The sequence below is a fragment of the Phycodurus eques genome, chromosome 5, assembly GCF_024500275.1.
Source record: "Phycodurus eques isolate BA_2022a chromosome 5, UOR_Pequ_1.1, whole genome shotgun sequence".
Classification (NCBI taxonomy): domain Eukaryota; kingdom Metazoa; phylum Chordata; class Actinopteri; order Syngnathiformes; family Syngnathidae; genus Phycodurus; species Phycodurus eques.
The window spans coordinates 21606324-21632938 of record NC_084529.1 but is presented as its reverse complement, the minus strand read 5'-3'; the positions used below and the strand labels follow the sequence as shown (position 1 = coordinate 21632938).

The window sequence follows — 26615 nt, the reverse complement described above, 5'->3', positions numbered from 1 at the left end:
TGACTGTACCTATTATTTTTCCATATGAAAATTATCACATTTTAATGTGAAATTCATCACGTTCAAACATGAATGTTATCATATTATAACATGATGAGCTTCACTTTCGTATTTGGCAATGCAAAACAAAGCAATTCCTTCCGGTTCAGGTCACTGTCGGAGCCCTGTGAAGGTAAATGGCTTCTTTTTGTCGCTTATGAATCAAAGTTACTAGCTACATAACTATGCTGCTCTTCTATAATAGTGTAAAAAAAAAAAAAAGGAAAAAAAGGCCAAGTGTTAGAAGATTTAAGATTTATAACAAATTTAATGTATTATTATTATTATTATTATTATTAGTGTTGCGGTGGTGGTATTTGTGTATTAAATTTAAAGTGGCTTATAATAAGATAAAATATACTTTTTCGGGATTAAAACCGGTTTCTTTTTTTGATGAACCCCTATGCCTACTATGCTACTGTATCTTAATGTTTGTAATATTTTTTGATGTGGCACTTGGGTTTGAGAACCACTGTTCTAAATTCTACTAAATTCTACTAAATTCACCTGAGGAAAGGCTCCTAAAAAGTAGTTGTGCTTGTCACTCATCTAAAGTGGATCTTTTCAAATACAACATAGTCACTCGTAAGTCACATGTTCTGTGGTGGTGATGAAAAAAAAAGAAAAGAAAAAAGGACAAATCCAATGCGAAGCACGCAGGCGGGGTTGAAGTCTCCACATTGGACTTAAAAACCACTCCCTGCTCTCCTGCTCTTGTTTTCAAGTTGGAAACTGCTCACTGGTCTGCTGTTTGGGTAAGTCTGCTCAATGGTCCATTACAATGCTTTTATTGCATTTTAAAGATTATTGACTCGTAAACTGTACCATCTTTGCACTTGGATTTCCAGCTTCTCTCTGTTGTGATAACTAATTGCTATTCCCGTTACCCGTATTGACTGCCATAAATAAAGCCAAGATTATTGAATAAAAAAATAAATAAATGACGAAAAGACTAAAAATAAGAAAGCTATTGCTCTGAAAGCAATAAAAAGAAAACATATGTTGAGAAATTATGATTAATTGGAAGAAAATAATGAGAATTGTTGTGTATTATCTGTCCTATTTTAGAGGTACTCTGACAACAGGATAGAAATAAAACTGTCAAGGCAAAGTTGTGTTCAGTTGACAACATCTTTAGTGACATGTTTATTCCTTAGATGGTAATAGGGTTAAAGGAGGCCACATAAAATTGTGTGTGTATGCTGTTCACTCGGAATGGAGCAGACGTGTTTGGGCTTCCAGAGCAACCTCTTTCTTCTTTCAAAGTGAATCCAGCATCTTTTTGTGAGCTATTTGCTAAATTTTATGAAGCACCAGCATGCACATACTGCACGACGGTTAATTGGAAGTACTTCCCAGGTGGGAGGCTTCAAAGGAAAAAAGCAATTTTTTACCCCTAAAAAGCCAGTTTTTACAGAGTCATCCATTATTCAAGTCTGACATCTACTCCATTATTTAGGGGACTCTAAAGTCTCACATTGTAGAGATTAAAAGTATTTGTTTTAGCATTATGGGCAAATGGGGAAGTGCTCAATTACATTCAAAAGATGGTGCTGTGGTGGAAAAAAAAAAAAGAATATTCTGAATAAGCCATAAATAAAGGGGGGAAAAAAATATATTTAGGGAACATGAAAGTGTCACAGCAACATGATTTAGGGAATATTTTATTGGTTTTAGTGCGGTTTAGCATGATTGGTAAATTGGGGAAGCCTCACCAGATCCAACGGATGGCGCTGTGGTGAAAAAAGCAAATTTTTCTTACAATGTCTTTAATTGACACAATTAAGGGAGGATTCTATTTGTTTTAGCATCATGGCCAAATGGGCGAGCGCTCCACCACCTCCAACAGATGCTGTTGTGGTAGAGAAAAAGCTTTTTTTTCCCTTTGCAAAAAAAAAACTAAACAAAAAAAACAAAACTATTTTAGCCATTCTCAGTCTCACTCTTGACACTATTTAGGGAGGATTTGATTAGTTTCCGTATTCTGGGCAAATGGGGTAGTGCCTAAAAAGATCCAGCAGATGGCACACTGGTGAAAAAAGCTTGTTTGTCTTACAAAGTCATGAATAAATTGTAAAAACAACTATTTAGCGGACTATAAATTCTAACGGCAACACGATTTAGGGAAGATTTGTCAACGGATGCAATTTAGTGTCAAACGAATTCTACCTAGCAACAAGACCAAAAGTCTTCGAGCCAGCTAAAATGACAATTTATAATACAGTAAATGAAGACTTTGTGTGCATTTGTCCTGTATGGACTCAACTATTTTCATGACAAAAGCTTTTTTTTTTTTTTTAGCCTCTAACATTGTTAAACATGCCATTCATAGACAGTACAGATGGCCCATTAGCCTTTCTTTCATACTTTTAGTCCCCAGAGGAAGTGGATGGAATGTTAATTCATGTTGATATTATTGGAAAGAGGTTATTCTGGGACTGTCACTTTGTGTTGCAGCGGCAGATATTTGCAAGAGTAAACGGTTGCTCTCCATCCATGGCCTTGTAGCTCGGCCAAAGCTGGGACCAGCGAACAACAATGTCGGCCGTGTGCTTCCTTAAAAGGAGGCCGACCGCACCACTGGGCCAGATGATGGGCTGTGCTGTCCTGTCAGGCCCCAAGCAAGAAAACAAATTGCATTTGCAACTTTCCTGATGCCGTAGACCAGTGGTTTTGAAATGTTTTACACCACCCACCACCTAAAACAATTCTTAGAATCTGCGAGTACCACCACCAAAACCAACATTAAAATATATTAGCGTAGTATCAAAAACGAGACAGAGATTTGATTCCTAAAAAGTATATTTAATATTATTGTAAGCTACTGTAAGATTGTGCACTAAGGCCTTGTTCAGTTTTATTACTCTTTCAGCTTGTTCATAATCATCATAAACATCAGTTCTTGTCATTAGTATAAACTATCCCTTCATTTTTATTTTTAAGCCTTAAAATCCCAGTTTGTTAACACTGCACAGGTTTTATAACAACCTCAAAAATGAAATATTTACATATTGACGACTACCTTTTTTTTTAAAAACTTATATTGCTTAATTGTACAGTATTTCTACAGCCAGCAAAGGGAGCGTCCACTTATTAAATTACTATTTAATGAAATATTAAATAATGACATAAAATGTTTACATCAATAAATCTTTATCAACAAACAGTTTGTAAATACAAATGTATTTAACTTAAAAGTTAAAAACAACTGAATTGTAGTTATGCAGTGATTCTTGCAAGCCTGCATACCACCAGTGGTCCCACACTTTGACAATCACTGCTGCAGACAAAAATCACTTCATTTGCAAACTAAATTGAAGACCCTGAGCCTTTTATTTCATGTAAAACTAAAAAGTAAGTCCTCCAGGAGCCTCCAATCACGGGCCACAAAACAAACCAACCCGCTTTCCAACCAGAGTGTACACAAACATTTTAATAGGTGCTGATTACACTATGTCACCCCATGTAAACTGTTTGGAATTTGTCTCCTGGTCAGGGAATTTCCCCCCCACAGGTGACCATGTTTGGTCATGTCGAAGAAGCTGCTTTTGGATAGATTGTAAACGCTTCTCAGGGGCAAACCCCTCATCCATAAGTGTGCTGCCTTCTTCGTCGTAAAGGTTTCTCAGAGTATTGAGGCTGATGCTGCTGGAGAATTGCTGAAAGGAATTGCTGAAGTGAATAGATTAAGGTGGTGTGTCATTTTAGACCAAACTCATCTAGGCACCTTGTTTTGTATAGGAAAGGACCGTCTCCAAACTGTTACCGCTAGCCTAGAAGCTTAGAACTGTCCAAGAGTCTTGAAGTTGCTAAAATTAAGAATTAGAACTAAAGTGTGTAGTCGATTAATTAAGCGATTGAGAGGTGTGTTTGTCAGCTATCAAATACCACTCCTGCGACCTGGAAGAATGGATGCGACTTCGTCTAGCATCTTTCTTATGCCTGCACATGACTACATGTTTGAGCCGTGAAAATATACCCGCTTAAACTTAACCTTGAATATATCCCACCGGGGTATCGCGGGGCTTTCCCATGCCACAACAACGAGGCGCTCTAATGTAGCCATGCCAGCGCAAAGCCCCTGTCCACATGCCGGCTCTCAAGTCAGACTTTTAAAAACATTTATCCTGCCTCTTTACTGTATAGTATTTCTGTGAGTGGCATGCACGCACTTAGGACCGACAACGAGGCGCTCTAAAGCAGCCACGCCAGCCCGAAGCTCAGGTCCACACGCACTCTAAAGCGGCCATGCTAGCAGACTATCCGAATGGAAGACATATTTTCGGGGGTTTAGGCATGGTTAGCTGCACGTCGCAATTGGGCTGGATAACCGCTAATGCGAACGAAGGCGCTCAAATTCTCATATAGTGGGGGAGGGGCAATCCATGCCGGGGTCGAGGTGAGGCTTAACTCTGTATCTACACAAGTGAGTACTTCATAATACTTCATAGTTCATAGTCTTTGCAAATCTCAGGGTCTTTAAGTGCCGGACTAATTGATTGATAAAAAGTGTGTGTAGAATAGGCTGGAAAAGACTCAAGCGACTAAATTGTTCAGGCATTTTGGCGTGATATAGAGCTGCGGCGCAACACTGCAAGTGTGTTCTTAAATGCGGCGACCGACCCAGACAGAAGTAATCAATTGTCAATTAGGAGGACTCCGAGCGACTCTTGCTCTCAGTGTGCAGCGTCTCTGTGTGCGAAACACAAGCAGCCCAGGATTACGGTGTTGACAAGGCTGAGAGGTCGGTCACTTCCTGTCTGCTGCTGTCTTTTATGAGTCTTTCATCATCCTCTATAAAACCCTGTTGATTTAAAGAATTGAACTTTCAACTTACAATAGCTTTTCTTTTCTTTTACTTCAAGAGTAAAAACTAAAAACTTTTCTTTTACTCCAAAGATGACAATATCCAGTGTTTTTGGCACCGTTCGTGTTTACATGTATCATATCATATTTGTATGAATCAATGATATCCATGTATTTAAATTCGGGTTCTAACCACACGTCATCAAACCGTTGTTATGCTAGTAGCATAGCAGCATACACAGAAAGTCCGCCAACCTGTTTTCCCGGGTTTGGTCACGTGACGCTCCGCTTAAGGCAGATGGGGCCTTGCAAGTGCTTCGGTGTTCAAATGTACATTGAACCCGCACATATTAGTGGTCTAGCAATTGCGGATTTCACTATCTGCAGTTTTTTTTTTTTTTTTTTTTTTAAACCTATCCTCTGTTATTTGCTAGGGGAAAGAAAACTAACCTATTCGCTGTTGTGCTCAGGCCAAAGCCATAGAAGTATAAACTTGGCACCATCTCATGGAATATTGGTGATATTTGTTGTTGTTTTTTCCATGTGTGTTACAGATGTCCTGTTTGGTTGGTGCTCTTTCAATGCACCTCGTGTAAAGTCAAAGTCTGCATTTGCTTCTCTCCTGATGCAGCTGCTAATAGTGTAGTCTACTTTGCCGTTCCAATTTACCTGGGCTACCAGCTCACCTACAACCCAAATGAGGATAAGGGTAACAGAAAATGGATGAATGGACAATAACAAAAGTTGAAATTTTCACATAAAAAAGTTGCAATTAAAAAAAAATGTGGGGAGAACGTTTTACTATAAAGCCAAGGAAAACGTTGTAATTTTACACAGTCAAAATTTTACAAAAATGTTACGATTACAGTTGTAATAATGTGAGAATTAAAAAAAAAAAAACATTTTACCCGAATAAATTCAGAGTATTACGAGGGAAATTCTGTTTTTATTCCACACAAAAAAGTAAAGAAAAAAGTTGAACTTTCACGACAATAAAAAGGAGAAAAAAAGTTGTATTTTGACATGAAAACAATCCAAATATTATGAAAACAAAGTCTGAATATTACAAGAACAAAATTGACAATTTACAAAAATTAAATCAGAATATTATGGGGAAAAAGTTTCACTTTTGGAGAGAAAACTCAAAACTGTGGCGTGAAAGTGAGCATGAATAGTTGTTTGTCTATATGTGGCCTGCGATTGGCTGTCAAGCAGTCCCAAAGCCATTTGGAATAGCTTCCCGCTCACCCATGACCCGAAGGAGGACAAGTGCTTTTGACAATAAAATATTAAATGCACTTCAATAAGTCAATAGCACTTACAGTATTGAAGTGCACTTTTACATCATGGCAGCGGGTTTCTAAATTGGTGTCAAATTATTTTTATTGAAGACACGACCTCAGAAGTTAACAGTTTGATTTTGGCACTCTGACAAAATGTATGAAAGTTTTTCCTCTCACTAAAAGTGTGTTCTGTTTGTGACTTTATATGGCATCATCCACTGCATACAAATCCACTTATATCACCATTGGTGGCCCTCTTATCGTATCGATTATATCTTCTGCATTAGTAAAGTAGTGGAAACAATAATAAACACACCATACTGGATGATGTCAATCAAACTCAATATCTCCGCTGTAAGCTACTGTAATGCCTCTGGGTTATTTTGACTAGAATTATTAAGATCAGGTTTCATTTTGGTTTCATATTCCTTCATCGCCCTTGACGGGACGCCATTAGTAGCACCTCGGTCGAAACGGTGAATAGAACTCGAACAGTCATCTTCAGGCTATAGCAAAGTACACAAGGACAACTGAAACTAATATTCATGGTTGTAAAGTAGTACAAACATGTGGACATAACAGCAGATGTGGCAAAAGTACTCACATTCTGTACTAACAGAAAACAGACTGAAATGTACGAAACGTTTGGCGTAGTTTTCAAACCGGCTGCCCTTCCTAACACAACCCAGCTACTTTTTTATCCGGGCTTTGGACCGGCAGTGGCTGAGTGATGGGGGCACTAGCTGGGAATCAAACCTAAACCACTACACCACCGCCGCTTTTTAACATCGTGTCATAGGTCACAGAGGTAAAAACAAAAGTAACGTGACTATTTTGACCAAGTGAGGAGTAGAAGGTAAGGATATCCCTATCACATTTTTATTCACCCGAGTCCGAGTTGCTTGATTTTGAAGATACATCTAGATTGTGTCTTAATTTGTATTTTTTCAAATAAAAGTACTGATATCTGTTTTCAAAGGTTGTCAGAAAAATAAATGCTCAAATAAAGACATCTGTAAACTTAAGTACAGTAAAAAATGATTTGTACTTTGTTACTTCCCACCACTTTTGGTGGATTTAAGTGATTTAAGTCAGTGAGGCTCTCTCGGGATACTAGTCAATATCTGAAGTAGTCATGAGCGAATGGGACATTTAATAGCACGCATGCTGTACATGTAAAAAAAAATGATGCATATGGAAGGGGAATACATTAAGTATAGCAAGAGAGGGGACTTGTGTGTATGAAAAAGTTGAATCGTGAGACGGGGAAGAAGGAAGAGGCAGGAGGAGCAGCTTTGCCTTTTGTGGTAGTTGCAGTCGCTGGAAGAAGAAGGAGCAGGAATTCTTTGTACTACACAAGGAGGGAGATACAATCCAGACTCGGGTTGATATATGGCGACAAGCCGTACGGGCGCCCCTGGACTAAAGCTGGACTACTGTTACGGTGCTTCGTTACACTTTTATTTGTTTTTTTTGGGCGGAGCGGCTTTTATTCTGTCCTGACTCATGTAATGTGTTAATGTGGGTGTTGTGAATTGCTGTTTGATTTAACTTCCAGTTAAGCACCATTTTCATCAGAACTTAGTTGGATTTCATACAAAAACAATGCATCGTGATTAGTACCCACAATAGCGCCAGTCACTTACTCATCTTGTCAAAGTAATATATATTTATTTATATTTTGCACGCCTCTATTACACCTAATTCTATAGCTTTGTTATGTTCTCGAGAAAAACTGGTAACAAGCCATCATTTGATTTATTCAGATCACCCGTCAATGGCACACTTTTAATCTGATTAGTTTTGCTGTGTTTATGTTTGGTGCAATACCTGGTGCAGATTACAAGGCACCTGAAAAAAAACACATTTCAAAAATACTTCATCAATCCTTCAGTTAGAAAGTAACATTTTATTTGAATACTAATTTCATTTTATTATTACTCTAAATACAGTAACAGGGTTGCAAAAAAATGCTAATGTTAGGGTTTTTTTTTTTGCTCTTGAATACATGCTCGCTGTGTTAGCTGCTATGCTAACTGGTCAAGAAGAAGCTACTAGCTACATAATGAAAAAATAAATTGAATATGCCTTTTTCTCAAAATATGAGTAACATGTTGGTTGGAGTGACACACTCCATTACAGCTGACAACCTTGAAAAATGGGGAAAATAAAAGGACTCAGCTTATGTCTACCAATGGGTAGAGCAATTAGCTTTATTTCACTATACGACAGATCAAAAGAATCAGCTCTTTTTGGGGTATGATTTTGTTGATATGTCTTTCTTGAAATTGTGAAAAAAACATTTGGTTTTATCATACATATTTTAAATAGTAGTCATTACGCTTTGAAGCTGTGTCTCTCAACATAAGAGCTATTTGGTATTTTAAATAATACTGAGGAATCACATTTACTACACTTACGTTTACATTTTTGCCATCTATTATTGGTGTTGGTTTTATTCTATTTGATGGCAATTCAGTTGATCATTTTTTTTGTTTTCTACTATACACTTTCTTTTTCATTTTCGCTTTTATTTTGCTGTTTGCTCAATGGTGATATTCTGTCCATTGCCTTTTGATTGTGACACACCATTTAATTTTGTTTCGGGAGGTGCTAATTCTGAAGTCTCATATAATCTTTGTTGGATTTTCCCCAAAACTTCGTATAGAGAATTTCACTCCTTTTCAGGTTCCATTCTATAGTTTTAGTGAATGACATTTTTGTTTGACCTCCAAATTCCCCTTCTCATGTTTTGCCTTCCAGAGAGAAAGCGAATCTTCGGGCCATCATGGACGACGACTTTGACCGCCGCATGGAGCTGAGGAGGCAGAGGAGAGAGCAAATGCGGCTGGAGGCCGAGAAGTGAGTCGAGCTCCAGCCGGCCGAGCCTATTGTGCTAAAGTTTTCACTATAGTTTTAGTTTCATCCCAACTTTGTCTCAGTGCTCCAGGTTCAGACATCTTGAGGGGGATTTTTCTTAATCCTTCACACTGCCCGGCTGCAAAAATACTACTTGTGTCAACAAACATCCATCATGGTTCTTGTCCTATGAAAGTAACTTTTATAGTTACAATATGATAAAACTGATCCCTGGCTGAATTCCGCCTGGAGCAGGATTAGCTAATGATGTGATGGATTTCTGAATCCCTCTTGCTGGATGTTATCTTTTATATGAACGTGTGTACTGAAATTTTTGTAATCCATATTTTATGTTAAATACAGTGATGAATCTATTCCAAAATTAATGTGCATAAATATACTTGCACAATCCTTATTTTGATGTTTTTTCCTAAAATGCATTTTGTCGAAAACAGAGCACGAAATCAATTTACAAATCATGCTTTCTCCATTATGTTACGTTTATTTAAAGGAACAAATGTTACTTACATTGTGAAATTAATGGTGTATTCATAAACTCTCCTAATCCTTACTTTTGCTTAAATACTAGGTAATGATTAAAATGTGAATGTATGAATAAACTTGTCGCCTGGTCCATTCGTTTATTTTTATTAACAAAAGTAGTTATTGCATTAATTTTGGTTTTTTTTTTGTCCTCCTGAAAATTCTAAGTATTTAAATGAAATTTATTTAATTAGTTTGTTATTCATTTCTCATTCAATTGTTTCATAGATTTCTTGTAAATAATAAAACAAAATGTATTAATAAAATAGATTTTACATTACATTTGACAAGTTTTACTTTATTCAATAATTATGCAATTAAATACATACATTGATTACAAATAGTACAATTAAAATAAAACACTCTTTAAATTAGTTATTTTGTATTGCTAATAAAAATGTAAAACATTTTTTTTTACATTTTTTAATTTCAAACTTACTTGATTAATTATAAATGAATTCATGATATAATTAAAATGGTAATTATTTTTAGTGTAGTATTAAATTAAAACTATTAAATTGAACAATTTTACATCCTAAACAGACATTTTAATTATTATTATTTTTACCTCAAGTTCAAATGACATGGCCCATCTGTTTGTTTTAAAAATCAAACGTGGCCCTTGAGCACAAAAATTGGTCCATCCTTGAATTTGAACTGCTGTCCATGTTGCATGAGTGCACATTGTACCTTAAGGTACACAACCAGACTCCTATTGTACAGTACATCTTGTTTCGACAACAAGAGAGTACAACACATCAAATGCGTGCACGTGTGTGTTTACAGAATGGGTTACACCGACGACGACGACGACGACGGGGAAGCGGCTCGTGAGCAAAGGCGACGTGCGAGGGAGGAGAGGAAGAAGATGAGAGAATCGGAAGAATGCGGCGACGTGATCAACGCCAACGAGTGAGAAACAAAGCGTCACGCGGACCGCGAACGCAACCTTTTCGCTTCTCCTGTCCTGTCCTATGGAAAGATGATTGAGCATTTATTCCATATCCTTGATATCTTGCTTTAGGTTCATGTTCTAGTATGCTCTTTGTCCTCAACGAGCAAGACAATTCAGCGCAATAGCATTATGGCTGTCTTACTCGTAACGTTATTTCCACTGCTGTATGACATTTCTGCATGATTGCAGGACTACGAGTGAGACAAAACTGTGCACTAGTTGACATATAATCACTACTTGTACTACTAGTGAAACGCTAGCTGGTCAATAGTAGATGTTTATAATGTCTCTAGTAGTATTAGTATGCACAGATGCCAACTAGTACGAGTAACATGTACTTGTCCTACTAGTGAGGATAAAAAGCGTAATCCATTTGAGCGTTTATTCGATGTCCAGCTTAAGGTCATAATAGTAGGCAAAAATGTGGCACTTGTAGTAGAAAACACATGATGGGGCTAGTGAAGGCTGATTTTTATTTATTTTTTGTTCCTCCACAGATCATTTTACTCGTACTACAGTCAGGTCGTACTGAAAGTTTCGAAAAATTTGCCAAAAAGTTTTATTCTTTTTAAATTGCATATTTATGGTTTGAGCTTGATATCAAATGAATGCATTTTTATTTATTTTTTATGTCAAGCATATGGAATCATTTGAGCATTTCTTTGATAACAAGGATATCCAGCTTCAGGTCATACTAGTCGGCCAAACGTGGCACTAAATGTGGAAAAGGCTTTATTAGTAAGAAATTGGTGTTCCCCTAGTGCACTGAATTGTCTTACTACTAAGGACAAAGAGCTTCCTGGTGCATGGACTTGAAGTTTGATGTCAAGGATGTGGAATAAATGCTCAAACAGCTTTCCGTAATGTCCTTGCAGTGTGGCGGAGAGCAAGGCCTCCTGTTCCTCTGCCATGAGTATCGCGGTCGCAGATGACGAGCAGGCTCTGGAGGAGCGCCTGGCCAAGAGGGAGGAGCGAAGGCAGAAGAGGATGCAGGAGGCCATCGAGAGGCAGAAGGAGTTGGACCCAAGCTTCGCCGCGGCCAACGGGATCGACGGGTCGCCAGAAAACCAGGCGGACGTCGACGGAGGGAGGCTGAGAAAGGCAGAAGAGGAGGAGGAGGAGGAGAAACAAGTCCAGGAGGAGGTGACTGATGATGATACAAAGGAAGAGGTAATCAGCGGATTACATGCACCAAGAAAGATATAGTCAGTATTGCTGTTAGTTGGAAACAAACATAAATTATAACTAAAATAATAAATTCAGAGATCCTTTTTTAAAAATTGAAATCATCTGACAACAATGTAAACCCCAAGTGGCCGGTTATACAAAAATGCCCGTATGTAGACTGTAGCATATTTCATATTTTAATTCTATCCTTCCATTCATTGTCAATAACATTTATCATTGTTCGTGAGCTGGAGCCTATCCCAGCTGACATTTGACAGGAGAAGTTAGAAGCACCCTAGACTGTGTGGATCCGTGCATATGCCGCACGCAGTGGACACATCCCCAAACACAAATCCTCCCCCAGCCGTCGACGACTTCACCAAACAAACCGAGCACGTGCCTGTCGACAAACCTAACGGCGATAACGCTGTTAGCAAATGTTAAATCTGCGCATCCGACAACATTGCACCTCTGCTTAGCTGATGGCTTTGACACAATCTGGGTAGTTGCTGAGCAACAGACAATTTGTACATGTTCCATAATATGCATAAGATAGGTATGTACCACATAAGCTATTATTCATCAAAACTGTTACAGCCTTGGCAGGAGTCTGCACTCTTTCACATTTGCATGTTTTTTCTGTTCTTTTGACAGGGGCCAGTGGAGGTGTTAATAACGCTAACTTCCAGAACTGAGTTTTGTCCTCTCATATGAAATTTTCTCTGAACCTTTTTGTCCAGCAGTGTGAACACAATCGCTTCTTTAACAGGACAAGACTGAAGCTGAGGACGAGGAAGAGGCTGCTCCTGATGTTGACAAGGAAGAAGAAAAACAGCAAAGGATAAGGGAAGAAGAAGAGGAGGACCGTCAGCAGAAAGAAATGGAGGAAAAGAGGAGGATAGAGGATGAAGAGAGGCAGAAAAAAGAGGAGAGGAAGAAGAGAGAAGAGGAGGAGAGACAGGAAGAGGGAAATGGAGGAGAGGAGGAAAAAGGAAGAGGAGGAAGAACAAAAGCGGGAGCTGGAGGAGAGACGCAGGAAAGAGGAGGAGGAGGCGGAGAAGCGAAAACGGGAGATGGAGGAGGAGAAAAAACAGAGGGAGGAGCGAAAAAAATGGGAGATGGAGGAGGAGAAGAAGAGGAAAGAGGAGGAAGAAAAACGGCAGAAAGAAGCAGAGGAGAAAAACAAGGAGGAGGAGCAGAAGAGGAAAGAGATGGATGAGAGGAAAAAGAAAGAAGAAAAACTGGAAAAGGGAAGCCGAGGAGAAGAATAAGAAAGATGAGGAGGAGAAACGCAAAAAGAGAGAGATAGAGGAGAAGAAAAAGAAAGATGAGGTTTGGTTATTTACGAACGTACATTTGACCAAATATGTACTGTAAAAGACAATGTACAGTACAGTATGTATGCACTATACTTCATATACTATGTGCAACAGATTTTTTGCTATAATATGTGCATATTTGACATGTCTATTAGATTTATATAAAAGGCCGACAAGTTCAAGAGAGTGGGAATTAAAGACAATGTAAATCATTTAAGTTCAATTTAATAAAAAATATTGATCATGTAATTTTTTTACTGTATTTTTGTTCTTACGGTAAAACTGTTTATGTACCTGTAATTTGTATTTTTTGTTGTTTTCTCCCAAGAATGGAACAGCCAAACAGAATGGAGCACTCATCGAGAATAAACTGAAAAAGCCAGACAAGCTATCCAGGTAAAATGGCTATGAGAGAATTAAATGAAAACTGTACTGTGAAATTATACCCCCAAAAAAAAAGAAATGTTTTCACACAATGTGCTCTATTTTTGTGGACTGGGCAACTGCACAGGGGTGCAAAAACTGCCGCATCTTGGTTTTCGTGCGAGCGCAAGGCTCGTTGCGCATTTGCCAATTTGGCGGCCAAGCCAGGCGTACCGGCGCAACGCCCGTGGAGGTCTGCTTTCAGTTCCGTATAAACGGAAACAATTGGGAACACGCGATTTTCTTTTCTCATATTGCACTCTCATTTTGTAAAATTGCAACTTTTCAAATTTATTTATGAGTATCTCCTCATGCTATTTCGACTTTATTCTTGTACAATTACAACTACAATTTGCTTGAACAATGTGATTTGTTCGTTGTAACATCACAAAGTGATGGAAAGTTTTGACTTTTTTCTCATAAAAACTTTATTCTCGTACAATTACGCCTTTCTGGCCGGCAGAAACGACGTTCCTTCAGTGGGGCCGGCATTCTCGGCGCGCCAGGAGGCCGAGCGCCAGGAGGCCGAGCGCCAGGAGGCCGAGCGCCAGGAGGCCGAGCGCAAGCTGCAGCAGCTCCAGCGGCAGCGGCACGACGCCGAGAGCGAGGAGATGGAGAAGATGAAGCAGAAGCAGCACCACGCCGAGGCCGAGCTGGAGGAACTGAAGAGGAAGAGGGAGGAGAGGAGGAAGGTCCTCGGGGAGGAGGAGAAGCAGAGGAAACGACAGCTGGAGGACAAGAAGAGCAAAGAGCAGGTGAGGAGGAACTTTCGTAGGTTTTGGGGGGGGGGGGGGGGGGGGGTCTGCTGATTCGGGAAATGTTTGACCGCAAATGTCTGCACAGGAGGAGAGGAAGAGGATGAAGGAGGAGATCGAGAAGAGGAGAGCGGAGGCTGCAGAGAAGAAGAAGCAGCTGGGGCAAGAGCCGCTGAAGCCCTCGTTCACCATCAGCCCCAAAGGTTCATCCAAGGTAAGCGCTGCTCTTTATTAACAACGAAAATAGTCTGATCTTTGTTGGCTTTGTTGGCTTAAAGGCTTTGATTTGACCGGACTCTCCCTAATGTTACGTTCACACCGGATGCGAAGCCAACGTTCGCCTCGCGTCCCTTGCACGAGTTAGACTGCAGGCGTACTTAAACACACAGAACCCCCGCATTCGCTTCATTGGCACCACATCCGTATGCTCCTCCCACCTTGGCGTTGGCGCGCTCACGTCTCACGACGGTGTGCTTCCTTGCAGCATTATTAATTTATTCTTATAAAATATTTGTTTTTCTTGTAAGATTGACTTTCTCATACAAGTATGAGAAAGTCAATCTTACAAGTATTTTTTTTCACCTGTTTATTCAGAATTCACCTTTTTTGCGACTTTATTTTTGTAAAATTCTGACTTTTCCCGCATAGTATTACTAATGTATTGTTTTAAAAGTACAACTTTTCTTTGACTTCGCCCACTTATCCGAACTGGCATCAAGTCAACAGTTGTACATTTCACCGCAGTTTGTTGTACAGCGTTAAGAGACACACACTTGCAATGTTTGCCTTCAGTTTGCGCAAAAAGCTTATGAGCAGTGGCCAAATGTTCTTACAAGCACTTGAGCACGCAACAAACATTACAACGGAGCTCCAAAATGATTCATATTCCCTGGCCACAAGTGAACATTGTGTTCAAGTCAACACAATGTTCTCCAGAACAAAACAACCTTGCAGGGACAGAAAAGTCAGACTGTTCTAGAAACAGCAAGGCAACTTGACCCGCTAATCGTATCGTGTATTAATCCCCCTGGCTGACTATTTTTGTCTTTAACGCCGTGTTCTTGTTTCGCGCAGATTGGGGAGAAGGCGGAATTCTTGAGCAAATCGGCTCAGAAAAGGTGAGGGTTTTTTAGATTGTTTGGATGTAGCGCACACGTGTCGAATCAAGTGTCCGTCAGTGTCTGACTTTTGTGCTCGGCTGCAGCGTGAGAGCGACTCACGCACCCATCGTCTCCAAGATCGGCAGCAGACTAGAACAGTACGCCTCCGCCATCCAGGTAACACTCCACTGAATCTTACTGTCGTTTTCTGTTAGTTTTATGTACCCGCAACCAAGAATGTTACATTATATTTGATCACACCATTAGAAGATTTTCTCATCAATGGCGACTTTTATTCCCTCATCATATTACGATTTTATTCCTGTGATTTTCAAAGTGTGGTACTAGTACTACTAATTGTTTCTGGGCTCCTTCTAGTGGGACGCAAAGGAATTACAGCCTAACTGTAGTTCCGTTGTATTTAACTTTTACTCCAATAAATTTGCATTTAATCTTAGAGAATTGTTAAAGCCTGACTTTTTTTCTAATAAGATTCTCAACTTTTTCCTTATTACAACTTTACTCCTGTAAAAATAAGACTTTATTCTCACACAAATGTGACTTTTTACTGGACAAAAAAGACAAAGTTATTATATTAACTTTATTTTACTTACATTTTCTTGTATTATGTTTATTTTTGTACAATTATTAGTATATTTCTCTTGAAAAAATAAATTTTCTTGTACAGCTGTGACATTTTCTTGGAAAACGAGATTGTTTTTTTCCCTCGTAAATTTCTGAACATTTATTATAAAATTAAAACTTTGTTTTTTTTGTAAATTTGTGAGGTTTTTTTTTGTGGTCAAAATATGACCTTTCCTTTTAATATTACGACTTCATCCTTGTGAAGTCTATTTTATTTTTGTAAAATTATTCATACATTTTACACTTGTAAAATGTCAATGTTATTTTCTCCTGAGATTACAACTTTATTCTTGTAAGATGACTTTTTCCTTGGAGTATTATGACTTTATTCTTGTAAAAAAAAAAAGAAAAAGTTATTTCATATTTACATCAATTTTTGGAAAATTTGTTCAAAATTTCACACTGATAATGTAACCAATTTATTCTCATACACTTATGACTTTCTTGAATAAGTGACTTTTTTCTTGTAATATTACAACTTTTTCCTTGAAAAACATATTTTTTTCTCATCACAACTTTATTTTTGTAAAATATTTGTTTTATATTTTTTACGTTTTTCTTCTACCATGTTCTTTTAAGTACAGTTTCCTTGTAATATTACGACCTTATTCTTATGAAATCAAATACATATTTTCATAATTTTACAAGTTTATTTTGTCAAATTATTGGCACATTTCTATATTGTAAAATTGTATTTTTTTAATTTTCTCTTAATACTACGACGACTTCATCAGAATCAGAATCCACCTTTTCTTCTTTCCACAGGGGAACAAAGAGGTGAAGTCACCCAAGCCTGTCATGGATGACATCCCCTCAGGCGGCATGCGCAGCATCAAGAGCATGTGGGAGAGCGGCAACGTCTCTGACAATCAAGTAAATAAGGTGCTAGCTTGACTTACTTTCTATTGTGAGCAAAAATTACACTTATGATATATATTTTTTCCACTCCCTGAGCGTGCCGGGTTTGGCAGATCGCAAACATATCTTTAAAAAAGGCCAAGTGTACTTGCTTTAAATTTTTTATTGCCACTCCCAGATTAGTTAGTTAGTTAGTTAGATAGATAGATAGATAGATAGATAGATAGATTAGTTAGATAGATAGATAGATAGATAGATAGATAGATAGATAGATAGATAGATAGATAGATAGATAGATAGATAGATAGATAGATAGATAGATAGATAGATAGATACTTTATTCATCCTGTGAGAAAAAATTGAGTCGTTGAAGTCTACTGTATAACTAAATATAAAACAAAGAAAATTACACGCTGTGAACTACACCAAATCACATAGAGTGGGTACGGAAAGTTTTCAGACCACCTTAAATTTTTCACTCTTTTTTTTATATTGCAGCCATTTGCTAAAATCATTTAAGTTCATTTTCTTTCCACATTAATGTACGCACAGCACCCCATATTAACAGAAAAAAACGGAACTGTTGAAATTTTTGCCGATTTATTAAAAAAGAAAAACTGAAATATCACACAGACATAAGTATTCAGACCCTTTGCTGTGACACTCGTATATTTAACTCGGGTTCTACACCTTCATTGGAGTCCAGCTGTGTTTGATTATACTGATTGGACATGATTAGGAAAGCCACACACCTGTCTATATAACACCTTACAGATCACAGTGCATGTCAGAACAAATGAGAATCAAGGTCAAAGGAACTGCCTGAAGAGCTCAGAGACAGAATTGCGACAAGGCACAGATCTAGCCAAGGTTACAAAAAAAATTCTGCTGCACTTAAGGTTCCTAAGAGCACAATGGCCTCCATAATCCTGAAATGGAAGCCGTTTGGGACGATCAGAACCCTTCCTAGAGATGGCCATCTGGCCAAACTGAGCAATCGGGGGAGAAGAGCCTTGGTGAGAGAGGTAAAGAAGAACCCAAAGATCACTGTGGCTGAGCTCCAGAGATGCAGTCGGGAGATGGGCGAAAGTTCTAGAAAGTCAACCATCACTGCAGCCCTCCACCAGTCGGGGTTTTATGGCAGAGTAGCTCGACGGAAGCCTCTCCTCGGTGCAAGACAGATGAAAGCCCGCATGGAGTTTGCTAAAAAAAAACAAAAAAGAAAAAACACTTGAAGGACTCCAAGATGGTGAAAAATAAGATTCTCTGGTCTGATGAGACCAAGATAGAAATTGTTGGCCTTAATTCTAAGTGGCATTTGTGGAGAATACCTGGCAGTGCTCATCACCTGTCCAATACAGTCCCAACAGTGAAGCATGGTGGTGGCAGTATCTTGCTGTGGGGGTGTTTTTCAGCTGCAGGGACAGGGAGACTGGTTGCAATCGAAGAAAAGCTGAATGGGGCCAAGTACTGGGATATCCTGGACGAAAACCTTCTCCAGAGTGCTCAAGACCTCAGACTGGGCCGAAGGTTCACCTTCCAACAAGACGATGACCCTAAGCACACAGCTAATATAACGAAGGAGTGGCTTCAGAACAACTCCGAGACTGTTCTTGAATGGCCCAGCCAGAGCCCTGACTTAAACCCAATTGAGCATCTCTCGTCATGAGACCACCAACATTCGCCATCCAACCTGACAGAACTGGAGAGGATCTGCAAGGAGGAATGGCAGAGGATCCCCAAATCCAGGTGTGAAAAACATCATTTCTAAAAAGACTCATGGCTGTATTAGCTCAAAAGGGTGCTTCTACTAAATACTGAACAAAGGGTCTGAATACTTGTGACTGTGTGATATTTCAGCTTTTCTTTTTTAATAAATCTGCAAAGATTTCAACAATTACGTTTTTTTCCCCCAGTCCATATGGGGTGCTTTGTGTACATTAATGTGGGAAAAAATGAACTTAAATGATTTTAGCAAATGGCTGAAATATAAAAAAAGAGTGAGAAATTTAAGGGGGTCTGAATACTTTCCGTACCCAATGTAACTTTGTGTAGCGAATGTTCACTTGTTTAATCCTAACACGTCACAGATGGGCTTGCGTAAATAGCAATAATATCGGGATTTATGAACTTTTAAAAACAACTGAAAAACTAGTGATATTACTGCAGCTTAGGTGCGACGGTCTACGAAATGTTTCATCATCAAATCTAAGTTTATTGTATGAACGTTATATACTGCCCCCTGGTGGCCAAGGTGCACACACTACAAGGAGCAGCACATTGGCCATTGAATCAAAGCAGCAAAACAAAAAAAACAAAAAAAACTGTTTCATTCTTTCACATGCTGTTTAATTATGGTGTTACTGTATGTTTTTATAAAGTACAATACTATAGAGAACTATTTTTCATTATTAACACATACCAAAAACACCCAAAACATTTTTGTTTTTTGGGGAGCTGGGACGGACGGATTAATGCCCTTTCCATACATTTCAATGGGGAAAGTTGACTTGAAGTAATGTGCGTGGCCACGGAATAAATGAAACTTGCAAGTGAAGGTACAACTGTATCTTATTTGTCCCCTGCAGGATTGCGCGTCTATTAAGGGAAGCGTCGTCAGTCGGACAACGAAGCCTGCACAGGCCGATAAGACGCCACCTGCGGCATCAGAACCACCACCTGCGGCGGCGGTGGCGACGAAGGCTGCGGCAAGGCCTGATAAAACCCAGCCCTCTGCACAACAACGCACTAATGTAAAAAGCTTCTATTGCTGTGATATGCTGTGTACGGTCAACTATGGGCATTTAACATCATTTAGCAGCCATTTAGCTTCACTTTAAATATTTCATTGAAGTCATTATGCGAGTTTAAATTGAGGTTCTCTTCAGGCAGGGCTTCAAGCCATTTTCTTCCTTTTTGTGGCAGGGTGGGAATTATAGCTTGGAAACTTAAAAGTCCCTGCAAAGTAAAAAATAAGTGCGTATGTCCTCTCAATGTGACGCAACACAGAGAAGAGGGTTGCTAACAATCCTGCCAAATTGGAATAAATAAAAATGAAAATAGACAAATATATTGTATAAAATAAAATGATGCTTAAAATCATGAAAAATCAAGCCATTGCATCTGCTCTTAAACTGTGCTGTGGGCGTGTCTGGTGAATGCGCTGAAACCTTGTCCCGCTCAACCGTCAATTAAATACCACTATTACGACCTGGAAAAATAGAGGCTACTTTGTCTCACATTTTTCTTACGCCTGGACAACGCAAAATTACATTTTTTTCAACCACGAAAATACTGTATGTCTGCTAAAAGCCTCCGGCGGCTGAAATACATCAAGCTAGATGGTCACAAGGATTTTACCCACTACGACAACGGGGTGTTTCACTAGAATGTAAATGTGTAAAATTGTTATATTAATAATTATCATTTTGTGTAAAAGTGTCAATTTAAAAAAAAAACATTGTTTAAAAAGGGATTAAAGTGAGCCGGCACGGTGGTCCACTGGTTAGCACATCTGCCTCACGGTTCTGGGGACCGGGGTTAGGGGTCCTCGGCACAGTGGCTAGTGACTCCCTGGCTGCTAATCACTCTTGCCCCTGCATCCCTCCAAACCTGCCACCCCAATTTCAACTTTTTATGAGCGATATCTTTAGCCGCCCCTGACAACAAGCAAGTAACCTTGGCCTTGTCTCGTGAGGCAACATTTCCCCCTGTTGGAAATCTACACTCCACTGCTACCACTTATGTCTTTTACGAAGTCTATTCAATTGTTACACCATTACACTTGTACACGGCTAATTGTAATCTTTAAATGATTGAATATGTTTCTGTTTTTTTTCCACAGCAGTTGCATATAAATGAAATACAGTATTGTATAGTTTCTAAATCTTAGAATTGTCCTTATGTTGAAGATTTGAAAGCAGAACATTTAATCGACACTGCTGGAGTGCGTTTAGGCCTTTACAAGCATTAGAATTCTCATCATAATGAACACTAATCAAACTGTTCAACCGAAGATAATTATACGTACTTTTCCAAAATGTTAGTACCATTTTCCAAAAAGTTTCATCTTATATATATATCCAATTTTTTTTCCCCCATTCCAATCATTTTAATTAGATATTGGTACTATTCAACCCATTCCATAATATCTCATCAGAAGATTGCCCATACAATCATCCTGTATGCCTTTGCCTCATTGACTGTCGCACCAGGTCTATTATGAGCAGACAAAATGATTCATAACCTGTACAAATTTGGAATTAAAGATAATTTTTATTTGCACACTATGTATCTTCTAGCAGTAAATGACAAGAATGAAGCAAAAGAATGAAGCTGTTGTGTTAAGACATTGATTTGAAAAAATGCACACAATTCTATCATTCTTTTTGACATTTTGACAAAAAGTGCAAAATAACCAGTGTTCCAAATGTACTGTATTGTTGATAATGTAGATTATGTTACAGGTTACCAGGATCAGGTATAATGTAGGAACTATTTCTTTTCATTTTCTTGTAAAATAAACACATCATTTCTCAATTTAATAGATCACTTTGGGCTAAAGCAAAGATTACCAAATGTGATCCTCTGCCCAATAAACGCTGTTTCTATTGACATGTGACAGGACGTGAATAAGCAAAGCGATGTCTGTAACAAGCGCAACATGTGGGAGACCAAAAAGAGCTCGACGCCAGCCAAGGTAACACACACACACACACACACACACACACACTAGCATCTCCTATTAGTTACCAAGGCATTTTTTTTATGTAATGTTACGAACATGCTCCACCCAATAAATGTATTCCTCTGTGCTCTTGCAGGTGTTGGTTGGAGTCAAAAGCAAGTTTGCTTAAAGTAAGTTCCTTAATCATAATCGTCTATCTTGTAATTGTGCGATTAAAAAAAATTGTGTTGAAAAAAAATATCATATCCTAATTGTAATTAATCATATTGCATCACGAACAGAGTGAATCATCTTGTTTTATCGTTGAAATGATTCGTATCGCATTGTATTATAATTGGAGGAAACAAATATTGTATCGCAGTGAATCTTTTTGTAACGGCACTCTAATTGTAGAGAATTGTATTGCCTTGTAATTGTAGCGATTTGTATGACATCACATTGGTGAATTGTATTGTAATTCTACGGGATTTCGTCATACAGAATGTCATCGCATCGTAAATGGAGTGAATCATATCATAATAGAAGTGATTGCATCGTATTGCATTTGGAGGGAATCGTACCACATTGCATTACAATTGAAGTGTAACGGATGCTTCATCAGCAACGGTGTCAACCTGCGCTACAGTAAAGACATTTCCGAGTATTTGGTATAAGTCATCAGAATAACTGCCGCATTGAATGTAAATGTTTTTTTGCATATCGGAGTCCCTCACAGGGCCTGTGATTGATTTATACGGTAGCCCTTCACCTCAGAACCACGTCAACCCACCCACTGTCATTTGTGTATTTTGAGTGGCTGTCCACTGGAAATGGAGCCCACGACTCTAAATTTAAAACGACCCGTCACCTTGACCCTGTTTCCCAGTACTGTATAAAGAAACCAGTCCACATGACTGTCGTGTTGTCACCCACTGCCACCACCTGGGCCGTCCGTCTGTTACGCATACCCAAAGCGCAGCTGCTTGATTGTCACATTACGACTGACGGCTCAGTGGCTTTGCGATAAACGAGCGACAACTCAGCTGAAGACCCTTGAGCTTATTCACTCAACAACAACGATAAAAACATTCCTGCAATCGACTCCAGCAAACTTCTCTGCTCAAACGTTGCCTCCAGACGTCAATTGCGCCCAAACGGCGTTCTGGGCTTCCCCCCCATCAGCACTTTGCCATATCGGAAATAGAACGCAGAGGACTGAAGTAAAGGGCAAATGACAAAGTTACACCTTTCAATCACACAAAGGCACAGTCATTGACTGTCAGCACTATTCACTGGAGAAGCAGGAACAGATGGGGACTCCAAACAAAGTCGTCTAACGGGCTCCATTCTTCCTGTGTGGAGTTTGCATGTTCTCCCCGTGCCTGCGTGGGATTTCTCCGGGTACTCCAGTGTTCTCCCACAACCCAAAATCATTAATGGTAGGTTAATTGAAAACTCAAAATTGTCCAAAAGTGTGAATGTGCGAATAAATGGTAGTTTGTCTATAGTGTATGTGCCCTGCGAGTGGCTGGAGACTAGTTCAGGGTGTACCTCGCGTCTCGCCCAAAATCAGCTGGGATAGCCTCCAGCACACCTGCAACCCTAGTGAGGATAAGCGGTACAGAGAATGGATGGATGGATGGATGGATGGGCTTTGGGTCAATATAGGCTGGGGAACACTGGTTTAACTTGTAATTGGAGTAAATCATATCGTATCTTAATTGGAGTACTGTAAGTGGTATCAAATTGTAATTGTACTGAATCGCATCACAATGTAATTGAAGTAAGACATAACTGGAGGAAATCATATTCTAATTGAAGTCAATTACATTGTGTTACTTATCTTAATTGGAATAAATGTACCATTAATTAATCAGTAATTGTAGCGAAGCGTTTTGTATCGTAATTGGAGTAAATCATATCGTATCTGACAAGCACCAGTTTAACACGTAATCGGAGTAAATAGTATCTCTTAATTGGAGGAAATTGTATCATAACATCCATCCATCCATTTTCCATACCGCTTATCCTCACCAGGGGTCGCGGGCGTGCCAGAGCCTATCCCAGCTATCTTCGGGCGAGCCCTGAACTGGTCGCCAGCCAATCGCAGGGTATCATAACATAATTGGAGTAAATTCTATGAAAATAGGAGTAAATATATCGTATTGTAATTGGAGTAAATAATCAGATGTTATCTTCATTGGAGTAAATGGTATCATTATTGTAATTGTAGCGAATCGTATTCTAAATGTAGTGAATCATATCGCATTGCATCATAATTGGAGTAAATCGTATCATATCCGATAAACACTGATCTAACACGTAATTGGAGTAAATCATAGCATATCTTAATTGGAGGGTATGGTGTCGTATCATAATTGGTGTGTATCGTGCCTCGAGTAAATATATCGTATTGTAATTGCAATAAATCATATCGCATCTTATCGTCATAGGAATAAATCGTACCAGATCGGACAAGCCCTGGTCCAACTCGGTGTTTCCCAACCTTTATTGAGCCAAGGCACATATTTTACATAAGAACATTTCACAAAACACCACCAAACAAAAATGTCCCAAAAAGCTTATAGTATACTAAAATAATATGGTCATAGTGGATGAGCATTTCATTGTTCTGCCCATCACTACATGTTGCTGGCATAAATACTGTAGATTATTACATTGTTTTTTTTTTATTAAATAAGGATTTCTCTCGTAGGAATCGTCGGTTTTACTCACAGCATTGACAAGTCTCCAGTGCAGCGCTGACAGCCCTGTCTCATTCTATTCACTCTCTAGAATGCCAGCAAATATTCACTGCCTGCCTTCAAGCATGCTGCCGAGCGAGGATCACATGACCAGGATGAGCCACACTGTCCCGTTCAGCTGAAGAGTTCAAAAACAAAAGTAGCAACCAGTGCAAAAACCATTTAGTTTAACCAGAGCGAACACCGTTATCAGTCCAAGAGCTGAAGTGTTTGTCAACATGTTTAAATGTTTCCTCCCCTTTACGAAATTGTGGGTTTTACGTTCACTTTTGTGATTTTATTGCAGTGGGCGCCCACTGCTCTCATCGAGCTTACCAAAGCTAGTGAGGCTAGGCTAGAGGTCAAGCCACCGAGCTGAGCTGAATACGTTTGTAATTAAATGGTTTTCTAGCAATGGATGATAATCAAATACAAAACAATATACAAGATTACAGTCTTGAAAAAGTAAACACCCGAAAGGTAAAGGCACTTGTTCGAAAATGGCTTTTAATATCGCAGTGACGAAACACAAAATCGCAACCCTATGTCTATTACTAGTAGTATTAGTATAAATTGATTGACAAAAGGTGAAACTCGGACCAGAAAATGATGCAATTTATGCTAATGCTAATCTGGTTGAAGCACCATCGTGTTGCCATGCAGATAGCGTGTCGTTTTAATTTCAATAAAAAGGCTCACCTAATTAATTGATAATAACAAAACGGCTAATTGTGTTAATGCCGAGCGACTAACATTTACGCTGATACTATTCCGCGTCAAATGAGAAGCTTTTTAAAATATATACTGTTGTTCAGTATATGTATACATCACGCTAAATTGCTTTGATCTCACTAACCTCCTGGTTGGTGGCGGCTCAAATGTACCCATTTTAAAGTTTTAGACCACTAAACATACCCCAGGTCAAATTGACCCAGCAAAATTGTTGCTGTTCCCGAGAGACCAATCTGACAAAAGGGTTCATGAACAAACTGTACGCCTTTTTGAAATATCACCAAAGATGTCATGACATGGCCTTGAAGCACGCACTACGCTTGGATTTGTGCTATACTGCTCTTAACCACTAGGGGAGCATATTTACAAGATATTTGGGGATTGTTTTTGCTCTTGTAATTTCTTAATCAGTGTTTTAGTGAGGGGTTGTGTTGACAGCAAGGACGTGTAACAACATACCCGAAGACCAATAAAGTATTGAAATGTGTATTTGACTGTACACTGCAGGTAGCTACAGTGGCTATAAAATAGTCTACACATCTCTGTTCAAATTTGCCAGGTTTTTGTAATATAAAAAAAATAAAAATAATACACCAAGATCAATCATACAAAAAAAACTTAACTCTTAACTCTCCTTTTTTAGTTTACATCACGAAAACCTAGCATTTAAACAGGGGTGTGTAGACTTTTTATATCCACTGTATTTTTCTATTTATCCTGTGTTTACAATAACACTGCATTTTCATTTTGCTTGCAGCATGCACGGCATTCCGATTTAAAATGTGTTCCTTTCGGGCTACGTCCACATGAACACAGGTATTAATTAGTAAGTTAGTAGGATTAGGCAAAACTACCAAAGTTATTGAGCAAACATGCAGGAAGAGTCCAATTAAATTTTGGTGTAGATTTCTTTCTAAATCAAGCTACCGTCCTCAGTTCAATGGAGATGCCAGCAGATGGCGCTTAAGCAATATTTAAATTATGAGACATGGCTTTGGCTTGAGCACAAAAATAGTGAACAGGCGAGTTTTTCAGCAAATAACGGAGGACGAGTTCCTAAAAAAATGCAAATAGACAAATTCTTGAATGCGAACAGTGAATATGTGGAGGGTCACTGTATTCCAAACACATTTTAAAAACATTAGCCTTAAAAATAAATGGCGTAAAGATGGAAAAAAATGCACCGGAAGTGTGCATGTAAATCGTCTTTGCAACCTGTAAAAATAGCAATTGTCAACTAATAATGAGACCCCCGTCACTCAGCGGAGCAAAAACACACACGTGGCAAAAACCCTCTGTAAATCCCACTAACAACCCAAGCTAACCTTACCTCCTCCCCGAAATACAAAGACCGTAGTTCGTCAGTCGAGATGTAACACTTCAACATACTTCTTTGACAATAATTACTACTATTGTATTACCCAGGGCTTTGGTGCCATCTTGTGGCAACTTCGGCCATTACAGAAAAAACACAAAAAGTGAGGTTTTGTTTCGAAAATCGCACTTCACTGTATTTTTCAAAAATACCTGTGTCCATGTGGACATAGCCTCAATCCGCAGAGCACGTGAGTGAGTCCTGACAATGTTGTTTTGGATGTAGCTTAGTTTTATTTTCAGCAATAAAAAAACAAACAAAAAAAACAAAGAAAAAAAGGGTCTCGTCTCCTTTTATTCCCACTGTGGCATGTTTCTGTTTCTACGCTACTTGGGCAAAAGGCTCC

General features: G+C 38.8%; 1 protein-coding gene across 1 annotated transcript; it reads left to right on the top strand.

The window, feature by feature from the left end:
* The first annotated feature begins 704 nt into the window (after positions 1 to 704).
* On the top strand, positions 705 to 26530 carry LOC133403274 (caldesmon-like). Its single transcript, XM_061678041.1, is given in 17 exon segments — positions 705 to 794; positions 8892 to 8990; positions 10317 to 10442; positions 11361 to 11655; positions 12422 to 12616; positions 12618 to 12892; positions 12894 to 12984; positions 13300 to 13367; positions 13858 to 14149; positions 14238 to 14363; positions 15224 to 15267; positions 15354 to 15426; positions 16660 to 16776; positions 19341 to 19505; positions 21377 to 21451; positions 21576 to 21609; positions 24215 to 26530. Coding segments are annotated over 15 exon segments (2049 nt in total). The 5' UTR covers positions 705 to 794; positions 8892 to 8916; the 3' UTR covers position 21609; positions 24215 to 26530.
* Positions 26531 to 26615: the final 85 nt, after the last annotated feature.